This window comes from Azolla caroliniana, unplaced genomic scaffold (genome assembly GCF_043228905.1).
Source record: "Azolla caroliniana isolate FFs.n. ecotype wild unplaced genomic scaffold, voAzoCaro1.0.p SCAF_11, whole genome shotgun sequence".
NCBI lineage: Eukaryota > Viridiplantae > Streptophyta > Polypodiopsida > Salviniales > Salviniaceae > Azolla > Azolla caroliniana.
The window spans coordinates 16075216-16089933 of record NW_028230446.1 but is presented as its reverse complement, the minus strand read 5'-3'; the positions used below and the strand labels follow the sequence as shown (position 1 = coordinate 16089933).

The following is a 14718-nucleotide window of genomic DNA, read 5'->3' as shown; positions in this document are numbered from 1 at the left end:
CATAAACATTTAAGGGATAAAAAAAGTTAGCCCAAAAACCTTTAAACCAAACCTCTATAACCGATAAACCCAGTTTAGAACCAAACTGAACTAAAACCGAACAGTTTATTAATAATTAAAACCAAACCAATCCATTTAATTATTTTGGAACTTATAAACCTTTAAACCATGGCTTAATGGTTCGGTTTGGTTCGAGCCGAAATCGGGCCCATTGCTAGTCATCAATATGAACACTACCTTTTCTTAGACTAAGAGAAATTTTGACCTAGAAAGTTTTACAATTAACAACATAACTATACATATAATAGTATTGCATTCATCATGTGTTACTATAAATAAGAGAGAATCCTTTTGTGCCAACTTTATATCATCTTGTTATGGACATGCTTTCTGAAGCTTAGAAAGGATTAATCTAGTTTAACAAGCTCCAATTTCATGCTTACAACCTCTTTATCAATTGGGTTTCCATAGCTAACTAGTTTCAACTATTTTATAAAATCAACACATTTGTCTACTTTATGGATGATCTCTAATAACCAAGTATAAGTTGGGTACTTTCCCCTCCGTCATGTTGCTTAAATAGTTCAATATAGAAAACGATTCTCTTAAGCTCCTCGTTGATGTAACTCATGCCATATGTATTTGATAAATCAATGTGTCCATTTATTGCATATCCATGTTACTAAATAAAGAACTAAACTCTCTTGTAAAAGTGTGGCCAATAGGATATTAGATTATATATGAATTATGGAAAGAGGATAAAAAGAATGCTAAATTGTTTTCATATAAACAAAAGATTTTGTTGGAGATTCAGATCATAGATTAGAGCTCGATGATGATCAAAGTGATTGAGTCCCTTTAATATCCCATACATTATCTTTACGGCTTTGGTTTACTCTATTTAGATATCGCGCATGGGTTGGAAACTTGTATTTTATGCGTAAATTACTTGGATTTAGGTTGGATTGACGCCTACATGTGACATGTCAAGTGAAGAAGCAATTATATGGCCTCAAGAAAACATTGAGGGCATGGAACCCAAAAATCATGCAGTACTTGAGTAACATCACTTTTTGGATGCCCAAATTGAACAACTATGACTAGTACATGTGATTTTAAGTCTATGGCATTGCATTCATACTCGTGAATAGAAATGAACACTTGGCTATTGTTATGAAGGTGCAAACTCTACTTGACACCAAGTTCAAATGAAGGACATGGATGTGCTTCGTTACTTTATTGGCATTGAGTTTATCCATACGCTTCATCGGATTTGGATATTGGTTTGCCACATCCTAGACTACGTCATATCACAATATGTCGATCTTCAACATATCTTGACGAATTATCAAATGACAAATATATTCACTAAAGCTCTTGTCCTTTGCAAACTTGGATAAATTCCAGCAACCCTTACCTTGATTTCATGCTCTGGTAGATGCGCGAGGGCTTTTGCTAATCGACATATTGGTTGATGAGGGTATGAAAGTTATGTTTTCATGCATGATTTCTTTGTAGCCATCGGGCATGTTTTCATTAATACCAAGATGAATCTTTAAAAAAAATAAAAAAAACTTTCAAACGACCCTTCACCTACATTTCCTTGATCCATCAAGCTTGAGGGGGCGCGAATGAACTCCAAGCACATCTTTTGCATGGCAATATGGTATACTTGACCTTTAAGGGGTGTGTAAAGATAACATGTTGAACCATCACTCTCTGGGACACGTTTATGATGAAGTTCACAATTGACTTAACAAATGGGAAATGTCTTTTCATTGAAAGAAGTGGATATCCACAAATTACAATCCACTCAATCTATATTTTTCAGATTGATCTTAACTTCTATGTCCACTGACACATATATTCTATATAAACCAAGCCCCCCTTTTTCTTGTATAAAGTGTTGATTATCTTAGTTAATAATCATTGTAATTTTCCTTTATCGTGCCTAGTGAATTTCTCTCACTTTCACCCTTGCAACTCACACACATCTTATTCAATATGTTCCGCCGCAACTTCATCATCCATAGAACTATAATATCTAGTTCTTTACATGTGCACGTGATTTGTGTCAAACTCATACATCTAAACTCCTGAACACAAGTTGACAATCAAGTCATGTCGTAAGGATGGGCACAAAACTTAACATTGGATTTAATCGAATATTTATAATAATTTATTTTGGTAGGGTAACAAATATTTTTGCATAAAATTTGAGAGAATATTGGTGATCCTTTGGCTACAATTAAGCTAGAAAATGCAACAATATGATGGTTCAGTCAAAATACCTTATCCCAAAAATGCAAACTAAATAGTTTATACTCGATATAAAATTGCTTAGCCTCATTGTTGAATATCAACAAAACAATTTGCGACTTATCGAAACAACAAAAGCATTGAATTGGGCCTGAAGAACAAAATCAATATGTGATATATGAAATGGGCAATGTGTTTTGATTTGACTACCTAGCAAATTTATTTGAATTTAGCAAGAATAATAAGTTTTGGGAGATTGTGTTGTCAACCACCCAAATTTTGTTCAAGTTGTTCTTGTTTCGTGATTGATCATTTCTTCCTACTTTCACTCCAATATACTCTGTGTTTATTATCCCTTGCACAGTTCCTACTTTCACTTCAATATACTCTGTGTTTATTATCCCTTGCAAAGTTAATGTCTCTAGGCCAATTTGTGTCCTGTAATCGAAAGTGGAATAGATGGTGTCATAATTTCTCCGGGGAGCTTTGCTGTGGGGGCTATGGAATGTATTGGCCTACTCATGGATGATTAAAATATAATATGTTGTATTCTATGGATGGTTTTTATGTGATAGGATTTCATTAATATCAACACATTATACCTCTTTTAAAGTTTCCTATCATAGGGATAAAAGAGTAATATAATTGTTATGAAAAATCTTGGAGTGGTTAGTCAAATATCTTCACGTTCACATGCTTGAGCCCTTTCTGCCCAAAGTATATTGAAATCACAATGACCTCTCTCAGTCAACTTCAATTTGTCTTTTATTACTCACATTGACAAGTTAGCATTGACAAATGTAGTATTTACTAAAGTCTCAAAGGTCAAGATGTTGTTGAGAGACTTATATATACATATATGTAGGCTTACAAGAAGACTCGTGATTTGTGAGAGGGTGGGTAGAGGTATGGTTGAGTGCTAGCCATATAAAGCTAAAATAGACAAAAAGACAACATGGTTTAGAAGAAAGCTAGTGAGAGGCACAATTAGAGAAAGACAGACAAAGCACTTAAACTCTAAAGAGTGAAGGAATCTCAACAATTTCAATGAGATTATGATTGAGCTACACTATCTTATTGACTAGACGGGGTAGAATTAGATAATTCGCAATTTGAAAAACTCAAAAATACCTCCGACTCATTGTCCGTTTTCCCCTAGAAAGTCATCGGTGAATCCTTACTTGAGCACATGTGCAACATGGCCTTCGAGCAAGCGAACCACACGATCAAATCATCTGGTCTTGTATTTTGGTCAAGCAAATTATATGGCATATGCAATGGATGCATCTCCTCGGTGTACTTGACAACTCTCTTTACAAGAGGCTGAAGTTGGGGGGGGGGTGGGCCTCAGGGGAAGCAACAAAGACGGAAGGGCCACTGTATTTGGCCAATAAACAGAGATAAAGAGATTGCCGGACGATACGGTTTCCCGACTGTATTTGGCTAGTGAAACAAACATAGAGAGATTTCCGAACGTGTATTTGGCCAATGAAACAGAGATAGAGAGATTGCCGGACGTGTATTTGGCTAGTGAAACAGAGATAGAGAGATTGCCGGACGATACAATTTCCCAATATTACGAGGGGTAACCTTCTCAAATATTTACATGGATGGATGATGGGATATCTCTGTTTTTTGAGCATATGCTAATCTTCTTACAAGTGGTATTCAGTATATACTCTGCCTCTATTTATGAAAAAGCTCCACAATATCCATATCCACATATCCATGGCCTGAGCAGGGCAGAACAACGTTCACGTCCATGGTGTGAGCAGAAAAAGGAAAGGAAAAGAAAGCTGTCATCAAAGTAGGAAGAGAGCTCTGTGGATCATGAATGTGACACCGCAAGGACGTGGAAGAAAAAGCACGAGGAAAAGAGGAATCATGGAAGGTTTTTTATGCTAAGTTTATTCTCTCCGGGGTTTTTGTCCCCCCAGCTGGTTTGATTTCCACCTTCCTTCTTGCCATGGATTCACAGCAACACAGTGGTACTAGTGGTGCCCGTGGCTCTCTATTCATAGTCTCCATCAAGCTCCACGACTCAAACGCGGACCTGCCTTTTCACCTCATTCCACACGTTTCTGGACCATCTCCTTCCTTTGGCTCATTGCATCCAAATGAATCGGTGAGCTTTCTCTCTCTTTCTTTCTACACACACCCATAGATATATGCATCCTTATGTACGTATCCATTAATACACATGTATATATGCATCTGTATGTGTCCATACATACATACATACATACATACATACATACATACATACATACATACATACATACATATATATACATATATATATATATATATATATATATATATATATATATGCATATAGATACATGCCCAGTTGTACATATGCACATGCATGTGTAGTTATGCATACATATACATCCATCTAATCATTTTTACGTAGATATTTATATATATGTATATGTAATATATCTCTATATCTGGGTGTATGTCTAGGTAATATGTATGTATTTATGTATCTATACATACATATGTATACGTCTGTCTGCTACTGTATCTATCCATTTTGATATTGAACGACTGTTAAATTGTTTTTTCTAATCTTTATGTATGTATGTATTTGATTGCATCTGGGTTCATGAAAAACCTCTTTTTTCTCAAGATAAATAAATATAATAGTCTGGACTTTCTTGGATTGTTTAATAAATGGACCTGGCCTCAAGGGCAAGGCCATATTTCTACTGGTATTGCAAAATTGTCAACTACTGTATGTCTAGTTCCCTGCCTGTCTGGCGCTGTATATTTGTTCATTTGAATTTTTTGTTTTAATTTTTAAATACTGGATGGTTGGTTCAGTTGTTGTTTGTTTGTGTCCTGTGTATATTTGTTTTGCCATTGATTTTCTGATATTGAAAGGTTTTGTGCACGTATTTATGTTTGTTGCTGATCTTGAAAACAGTTCCAGCTGTCTGTCTCCGTAGGTATGTGTGCATGTTTTGGAGTGCATCCATTTTGATCATGAGAGGTTGTTCCAATTGCATACACCTCCTGAGTTTCATAGTTTGTGAATATTATATTATTGGATGGTTGTAGAGATTGTGCAAAATTTTCTACAGATTGAAATGTCTCATCCGTCAGAACTTTTATGGGAGATGGAGTTGATCATGCCTTTACATGGTATGCTGTAGTACTTTTTGTTTATAAAAACAACACGAGGTTTATGGAAAAGATGCATTGACTTCTTATTTTCTATCATGGAATGTTGTAGGAAGCACATATTCTAATGGGTAAGAGTTGCTTGTGCAGAAAGACTAGAATTCAAGTTCCTATTAAAAGATCTAGAAAATACGAGCATATGGATAGCTGAAGATGAATCAAGTTGCATATTGAGGAATGCTCATGATAAAGCAGACTCTATATCACATGCAAGGTTTCAGCTTCCAGACACCAAGGAAAGTATAGATCTTTTGAGTGAGTGTCATATTGAATGTATCTCTCCTTCATCACTTGCTACACTGTGGAGAGCCTACAAAGAAGACATGCGCTCAAGTGGGTCTGTTGTGTGTGCACACTCCAATTATCAGGTGGGCGTAATTTTCTTTGTACTATAAATCTCTTGCGTTCATGCTAGAGGTGGAACTTGTTATTTAGGGGTTTAAGATTAGCACGCTCCAATTATCAGGTGAATGTAATTTTCGTTGTACTCTAAATCTCACGCATTCATGCAAGAGGTTGAACTTGTTATTTAGGGGTTTAAGAGAAATACATTACCAATGCTGCATGCCAATCTGTTTGATTTAACATTGTTAAGTTCAAAGCAAATGAGGGATTAATGCTAATCAAAGGGATTAAGTAAATGAAGTCAAGGAATATGGAAGAAGAGACATAAATTAAGTGGAGATGTAATCAAAGACCTTTTTAGATCTTGACAAGTAACTTACTTAAAGCTTCAAAGAAGAACGAAAGAAGATATGTTAACATCTGTAAAGGACCATAATGGCTTATGATATTTGACAAGGTTTACAACTGTTTATGTTTTCGAATGTCAGAAATAAAAAAACAAAAAACAAAAAATGTCTTTATACATTAACTTCATGAAATAAAATGGCTTGAATTGTAATCATGGCATTCAAGTTTGGTGTCAATTGGTATCAATCATGTTATCCTCTTAAATATCCATCATTGGGGTGTTCCAATATGCAGAAGATTGGTGGGACGAGAAGGCTGTCTAAGATGTCGCATGATGATGGTTACACATCATGGTCGTGGTCCAGACTAGAAACAACATCATCCATGACAAAGACCAATAGTTCTAGTTGTCACCCCTCAGAGTTGTGCTCCTCTTTGGCCGGATGTTCGCTTGTACATCATGAAGAGTATCCATAGCAGTATGTCTAGAAGAAATCTTACCAACTTTTCTGCCTAGGTGGATGAGTGAGTGTTAATATCTCCTTTAAGAGGCCTTCTTTATGTATCCTTATCTATAGAAGGAATAGCTATAAGCATGTTCGGTCAGTGTGTCAGTCTACAAAGAGGCCCAAATCCCTCTCTAAAGAGACACTGATATCTCCCTCCAATTTTGTAATAGACTGGGCAATGACATGCTTAATGCTGCTCAGATTTAATTTCTTGATCGTCCCATATATTTAGCATGAATGATGGAACCATCTGGGGACATATGTAAGAAGGTGAAATTATAATTGGGCATCTTTAGTGCCTAGCTGCACTTTTGGATTGTTCCAAGTTCGTTCTAAACTCACGTCATTTCTCTTGTTCAGTTTCCACTCTCTATTATGGTGCAGAGACATGAAAAGGCCATTAGTTACGATGATTGTGCACATGATATGGAGCAGATCATCAGTACCACATGAGATAATTACAACAGTATCATTTGAGATAGATTCTATAAATTCTTCAGAACAGCAACAATAGTCACACAGGCAGTTTTCAATCCATGAATTATATGCATCAAATCTGGAAATCATGTAGCAACTATAAAACTACAAAGGATGGTGAAACCAACTTTTGGTATAGACGAATGAAAGATTGGTTCGAATGGACATCAATATACTCTCATCATTTGATTGTAGATTTTACTGTCCATCTTTGGACATGACGTGAATTTCAAAAGTTCTTGGAGAGGATTTAAAAAACGAAAAAAACTATTAAATAGTCATAAAAGAATAGTAGGGGATGTGAAGTATTGGAATTTAAGCTATTAAAAGCTATTATGATCAGCAAGTTTAAAAGATTTATGATCATGGATTGTCATTGCAGGAGTTGAATATACTTGGCTTGAATGGGGCATATAGTGATGAAACGTTGCTTGAGGCTGTGGAACTCTCAGGAAGTACAAAAAAGACAATGTTACCACGCCATCGATCTGTGTCAGTTCAGGTTTCTATAATGTTCCCAAGACGTGATGGATGGTACATGTATTATCCATGTTTAGAACTAGAGAGATTGGGAACGTGAAGTGAGGTTGGTATATATCTATTTCTAATAAGCCTGTAGAACTGGGTTGCAGGACTTGGTTGTGCTTGGATCAGAGGCGGAACTTTCAACGGGCATTCCATCCACTAATGATTTCAATGGAATCAGTGAGATTAAAACTATTGATTCAAATGTGTCTCCATGTTCTATGGAAGGGGTTGCTGAAACTTTATTGAATCATGACAGTGCTGTGACAGGGAAGGTTTGTGTTGGAAGTATTCTCAATTACAAGTTACATTAAAAAAATATGATCAATCTTATTGTTTTAATGTTTTCAATTCAGGATGTGCAAGAGATGTTACCATCTCCAGTACATTTGATTACTGATCAAAAGCTTGCTTCCAAGGAGCGCCGGCGTTTGGCAATTATAATGGTAAGATTTCAGTTCTTGAATACATATTTGTTGTATTGCATTTCATGTTCATTTTTCTCATCAGCAATCCATGTTCCATGGGCAAATCTTATTTAAAATGTGCATGTTAGCATATGGATCTACAATCCCTGTTGGTGCAAGATTGAGTACATGTTCATTTGAGTACTTTCAACTTACAAGTGATAGTCGTTGTTATAGGAAAACATTCTAGACAAAATAGTGGTCACAGTTTTAGTTCTGGAGTTAAATTTGAGCTGTTCACTTTTTGCACAAACTATTCATGTTTGTTTGAAAACTATTATAATTTTGTAATGCTGGCTTAAGGCTGTTACTTTCAATAGTGAAGAATTTTATGTGTAGTTTGAGATATGTATTGTAGTCCAACATAAATCCTACCTAAATGCAGGTAGGACTTCCTGCACGGGGCAAAACGTTCACAGCAGTGAAGCTTACCAGATACCTTAGGTGGTTGGGACATTTGACAAAGCACTTTAATGTTGGGAAAGTAAGCTGTTACTATCATATATATCAGTTCTGAGAATGGCTTTTGTCTTTTTCCTGTCTATGTCCATATTACTCTGAATTTACTTTTTGGTCATGCAGTATCGTCGTAATGTACTTGGGCATAACCAGGTAGTATATGTTGCAGTTTTTCAGTTTTTTAACATTTTCAGTATTCTGATCATCAGGAAATGCCGACATTAGAGTTCTAGATTCCTCAAAAAATTCAAGATTTATTTATTGTGGATATGTATGCTGCATGAATTTTACGCTATGTTTTGTCAGTTCCTTATATGCAGTGCGTTCCACAGTGGCATTAGCAGCTAATTATATTAGGCATTAACACAAGATTATAATGGATGTGTTTTTTGTGTTCATAAAATTTAATAAGAATGTCTAATTCTTACATGTTGAGGCTCTACAGCTCTGCGATAAAAGTCTTGTGATCTATAAATTGCTGATGCTACTGTTACTTATCTGACAACAGAAAGCTGATTTTTTTCGAGGTGACAACCCAGAAGGTCTTGATGCACGCAATGAGGTACATGTATATATGTGTACATGTTTACCTACTTATATGCAAACTTTGGTAGTATAATGTATGGGTAATGTGAGAACATGATTCTGATTATTGCACGAGCTAGTGAAATTGCGTTTGATCTACAAGTATTCTAAGAAATAGTAAATTATGAATATCTGAATGTCAGGTGGCATTATTAGCTATGAAAGATATGTTGGCATGGATGCAAGGAGCTGGACAGGTAAGCCTGCATTTACAGTGATAGAGTCTTTGGAGTAAACTCAATGTATGCCGATCTTATAAAATGAATTTGATTTACCTGAATGCAGAATTTGCTTTCTACATGACTCAGAACGTCATGAAAAAAACTGTTTTGTTTTTGACAGATTGGTATATTTGATGCAACAAATAGCACACAAAAAAGACGCAACATGCTTTTGAAGATGTGCGAGGAGAAATGCAAGGTTGGAACCTTTATTTCGTTTAAAAACCTCAAACAGAATAATTTATAGAGTGTCCTTTGCAGGTGATTTTTCTTGAGATTATATGCAACGATCAGACAGTAATAGATCGCAATATAGGCCTGAAGATTCAGCAAAGTCCAGATTATGTAGATATGTAAGGAGACATCTATAATTGTATAGATATAGATAATATTCAGAAGCAGATCTTTAGTATATTGATCTTAGCTTGAAAGACAACTCCTTATCTCATATGCCTAAATTATTTGTTAAATTCACAGTGTACATTAATATTCTTAATTTTAAAAGGCCAGATATTGAAGAAGCATCGAAGGATTTTAAGACTCGGCTTGCCAACTATGAGAAGGTAAATAGTATATCGATTCTATGTGTGGTGGTTTACATTCTGTAATCTAGTTAATAGTCATAATGTTTTTGTGGTGGACATCCCACACTAGAATAAACCTTTTAACCCTAACATGGAAGTATATAGATAACATCACTTTGATAATGTGATTTCAAGTAAATTTTATAGGCTGCCTGTTCATACACCTGAAATTCAAATTTCATGCATTCATGATATCCTTGAAAAATTATGTATATGAAGTAGTGAGCTGTAGCATCATCAGAAATACTTTATGATGGACAAGTTAGTTGTATGTATACTATAATTTACAGTTTTTATAAGTTTGCAAATGTAAAACAATGTATATGAAATCATGATACCATGGAGAAATCTATTCTATGGAGTAGCTCCATCCTTTCTGTACACATGAAGATGTACTCCCGGCATCCAGACTAGCTCTACTCTCCATAGCATGGAATTTGAGTATGAAAAGCACACTACTTTTCAGTGAGACGTTTTTGGCAGATTTATGAAATGCATAGAACTTATTTTTGTTTCAGCCTGAGTTTTATGCTGTTGGACAATGTCAATTCCTAGGAATCATTAGATGTCATCCTAATATGTGATTACAAGGGAAGTAATGAGGTCACATTCTTTATACTGTATAATATTAAAAGTTTGAATTGTGTTCATTAAGAGAGATGATAATTGGTGAAGGATCAAACTTTCTTAGGTCTATGAACCAGTTGCTGAGGGCTCATATATCAAAATGATCAACACTGTGGGTGGTGAAGGTGGCCAGGTGCAGGTAGACTATCATCCAAATGTGAAAGCAAAATATGCGGACAGGAGAAACCTTATGTCTTTTAATCTTTACTCATATTCTTATTCATTGGATTGGTTCAGATCAATAATATTAGTGGTTATCTTCCAGGTCGAATTCTATTTTTCTTGGTAAGTTTCTGTTAAATATCAGTCTGCATTTGGAGTGGGAATAAATGTCTGGGTTAGCATTTGGACACAAAACCCTGAATTTATTTGCTTGTTTTTAACATAATAAGTGCACAAAACTTGGACTTATGCTCATGTATGTGTCTATAATATATATTTGCAATAACTATTTGCTTTACTATCATGAAAAATCAGCTCTATAGGGGCATGTTGTGAAAATAGATGTATATATGATGCGTCATGTTTCACATATATTATGAGGCATATATAAAGGTGTATAAATGTTTCCTAATTGGACTCGTTTTGGTAGGTCAACACACACACAAATCCACGCCCAATATTTTTGACTAGGCCTGGAGAGAGTTTTGGCACCATACATTGTCATGTTGGTGGTGACCAGAAATTGAGGTATTTCTACATTTATTTTTATCTTCCATTGTTTTTCGACATTTCCAACTTCCACTAGCTGGTGTTTTTAATTTTATTAAATTAGATAAATATACGATACTTAAATACAGTCTACAAAATATCCAAGGGGCAGAAGTCAAATGGCTAGTTTTGAGTTCATGTACAAAGCGACAGGAAACATTAGATATCATATATCTGGGGAAACAACGGTTGGATATTGTGGTTTCTAATCTTCATTGGTTTTCTTTATCAGTGAGACTGGTAAAAAATACGCCAAAGTACTTGCAGATTTCATGAATGAGAGGCTTAAGAGTGAAGAGACTGCATCTGTAAGTTATGAGATGTTCATAACTAATGAATATCTCAAAGTTAGTTTGATTCAACTCACTGGCATCAAAAAACTTGTGATGTCATCACTTAATTTTGATATGCATTTGTTTACTGGCAAGAATTAACTTTATTGAAGTTACTGGTACCGGTTCTTTATTAGGTTTGGACAAGCACATTACAAAGGACAACTGACACTGCAGCACACTTGATTGCATTTCCTAAAGTAAGATGTTCTTAAAAGAAGTTCAATTGCGCATACTTCCTAATGGAGCAGTTACTGGTAGTGTTTGTTTAATATAATATAGCTTTAATAATATAGATCCGTTATCCAGTTTATATTTATGCTTGTTTGGCACGTGATTTTTTTTTGTTTGTTCTGCAAAAACTAATATCATCTTGTTTCTTCTTCTTTGTCACATTGAATGTCATGTCAATTTGGTAGTAACCATCCAAATAGAATGCAGCAATGGCCGTATACCACGTCTAGTTTCCCATGTCTCAATACTTGTGGCATTGCTTACTGTAAACATTCTACTGAGAAATCATAGGGTTCATATGATGAACCTAACCTTATGGTTGTTCCTTCGTTCATCTGGGGTGGCTGTGCTGGTGTCTTCTAGCTGTCTTTCCCTGTCGCACGATTCTCAGCAAGAACAGTTTCCAACATTGTATTCCATTATTTGCAGATTGACCCAAACCCTTGTATGAAGAGCAAGTGATATTCCCCCCCTTGCATTGTATTTAAAGTAGTGAAAAAAAAAGCCATCCAAAATTTTCCTTCCATATGTTACACTGATGTCTCCAAACCCTGTCAACATTCCCTGCCAAAGGCCCCTGTTCACATTACCTGTGCCTATTCCCCGTAACTGTGATCGCGTTTGTCCCCTGTTCCTTTCCATGAGCTGCGATAGCCCTGATACTCGTAATTACGAATTTTGTGCAATCCTCAAAGTTGGTTCAATTAACAAACCTGATGGTTTTTCATGTGATTATATGGAATAAATCAAATAATGTACCTCTGGTTCCACTCCCTCATGGCGCAATCGGTAGTTTCAGAACTTAGAAGCTTGGATGCATAGTTGTATCTGAGTGACTTGTAAATTAACAGATGACTAGATATTTCTTAGGTTCAATGGCGAGCATTGGATGATATAAATGCTGGTATCTGTGATGGTATGACATATGAAGAGATTAAAAGCAAGTTCCCTGAAGAATATGAGTGAGTCATAAGTATTCCAAATGTGGGATTACAATTGTAAGTTCACATATTGTCTGTGCTAATTTTGTGAGAATTGAACAGGGCCAGAAGATTAGATAAACTTCGTTACCGTTATCCTCGTGGGGAATCTTATCTAGATGTCATACAAAGGTAAATTGGAATTTCTTGGGGTTCCTTCACACAATCTTAAGAATTCTTACACTTTGAGATATGTTTGTCTTTGTAGATTGGAACCCGTTATTATTGAGCTTGAGAGACAACATTCACCTGTAGTAATTGTCACACATCAGGTTATATCCCTAATCTTTACCCACTAGTAATAATCAATGAACCCTTTGAGCTCCTGATTTTATTGATATTGTCTGTTGTGTAGGCTCTTCTCCGCTCATTATATGGGTACTTTGCTGACAACCCAATAGAGCAAATTCCATACATAGATGTAAGTTTGAAGATGTACCTAATTTGCTATGTGAAATGATGTGTAACACTATAATTCTCATTAAGATTGAAAACTTATTAGGGCCAGAGTTTTTCAAGCAAGGAGCTGTAGAAAGTGGTAAATAAGTAGAAAGGGAACATATAAACACCAGTAGGTCTTTCCTGGCTTGCTGGTTTGGACAACAAGATGGGAATAAGATATATAGAAAAATAGTTAAGATTACGGGCAGGAAAAAAATTGATTGATTACGAGAAAGAAAGTGATAGTTATGTCTGCCAAAGAACAAAATAATGTTTCAGACCAAAAAGGGTCGAGAATGGGTGAATATGTATTATTACTATTTTAAATATTCTATGGGCATGCAAACATTGTAACCAAGTTTATGTCGGTGGTCCTCATTATAGCAAGGCATGCTTATTAGCCCTAAAAAGATAGGTTGTGAAAAGTGCAAGTAACCTGTTATGAATTTGTTCATACTTCGCTTTCTAGATTCCTTTGCACACAGTTATTGAGATTCAAATGGGAGCTGCTGGTATTGAAGAGAAACGATACAAGCTTCTCTAAGGGCATGAGAATATGCATTACTTGGGACAATTCTCAGCCCCCCAGATGGTGAGATCTGAAAGTTCCCTTCTTTTTTGACTTTTGCTTAATGGGCTGATATTATTTCTAAAGCCAACAATTTGATGACTTCTTTAATTCATTCTAGGATTACTACTTCAATATATGTTATAGTTGCCTGTCGAAAACAGTATCAGTATGAAGCTGCACAATACGAGTTCAAGGATCTGTTTTAAATTTTCATTGATGTATGTAGATTCTTTTTTACAATTGCATTCATTACACCCATAATCCATCTAGAAGAGTGGGAATGAAATATCTTTGTAAAATCTATGGTTTTACAAGAAAATAAGAATGCCACTTTTCATGATACAAAAATAAATTTTTCTTTTGCATTTGATCCATTTGGAATAAGTGGCAAGGAATGTCTATGTAAGATTTTACAAGAAAAATAAAATTCTGTTATGAGAGCTTCAAAAAAATGTTCCAAATTAAATTGCCTTTAGATTGGCTGTTGTGTTATCAAGCAGTCATCCCATTGGAAAAAAAAATTATCACTTCCCACAAGTTGGTATGGGCTCAGTTTGTTTCTTGGCCTTGAAACCAAACCAAGCCAAACCATTTATACATAACGAAAACCAAACCAAACTATGTAAGAATGACCAAACCGATTAAAACAAATTATTTAAGGAAAAGATGAATCCAACAAACATTTTTAAACAAATTATGTAAGGAAAAGATCCAAGTCATTTAAGAAAACGTTGAAACTAAACCAAACCATTAAATCACAAATCTAAGCCAAACCATTTAAGTCAAATTAATTAAGCAAAAAAAATTTAATTAATCAAATCAATAAACGAAAAAGCATGAAGGAAAGGAAAAAT

The 14718-nt window shown here is 35.2% G+C and overlaps 1 protein-coding gene across 2 annotated transcripts; it reads left to right on the top strand.

Moving 5' to 3' along the window:
* Nucleotides 1–3926: 3926 nt before the first annotated feature.
* LOC147858037 (6-phosphofructo-2-kinase/fructose-2,6-bisphosphatase-like) lies at nucleotides 3927–14236 on the top strand. Of its 2 annotated transcripts, XM_087327189.1 has the most exons (24): nucleotides 3927–4384; nucleotides 5349–5409; nucleotides 5539–5816; nucleotides 7510–7629; nucleotides 7760–7927; nucleotides 8009–8098; nucleotides 8505–8603; nucleotides 8702–8731; nucleotides 9087–9140; nucleotides 9307–9360; nucleotides 9506–9583; nucleotides 9646–9737; nucleotides 9890–9947; nucleotides 10660–10734; nucleotides 10833–10880; nucleotides 11188–11285; nucleotides 11539–11614; nucleotides 11776–11838; nucleotides 12743–12834; nucleotides 12916–12984; nucleotides 13061–13124; nucleotides 13208–13273; nucleotides 13763–13885; nucleotides 13983–14236. In XM_087327189.1, the coding sequence occupies exons 1-23, from the start codon at nucleotides 4226–4228 to the stop codon at nucleotides 13835–13837; spliced, it is 2067 nt and encodes a 688-aa protein (XP_087183315.1). In that variant the 5' UTR covers nucleotides 3927–4225; the 3' UTR covers nucleotides 13838–13885; nucleotides 13983–14236. The 2 variants fall into 2 exon arrangements, with proteins under 2 accessions (XP_087183315.1, XP_087183316.1); XM_087327190.1 differs by lacking the exon at nucleotides 5349–5409 and having other exon boundaries at nucleotides 4254–4384.
* Nucleotides 14237–14718: the final 482 nt, after the last annotated feature.

Excerpts from the sequence above, each read along its gene's own strand:
- LOC147858037 (XM_087327189.1), top strand. The coding sequence starts at position 4,226 with ATGGATTCACAGCAACACAGTGGTACTAGTGGTGCCCGTGGCTCTCTA. Across the intron at positions 5,410-5,538 it reads GTTGATCATGCCTTTACATG|AAAGACTAGAATTCAAGTTC; the intron begins GTATGCTGTAGT and ends TTGCTTGTGCAG. Across the intron at positions 12,835-12,915 it reads AAGTTCCCTGAAGAATATGA|GGCCAGAAGATTAGATAAAC; the intron begins GTGAGTCATAAG and ends AGAATTGAACAG.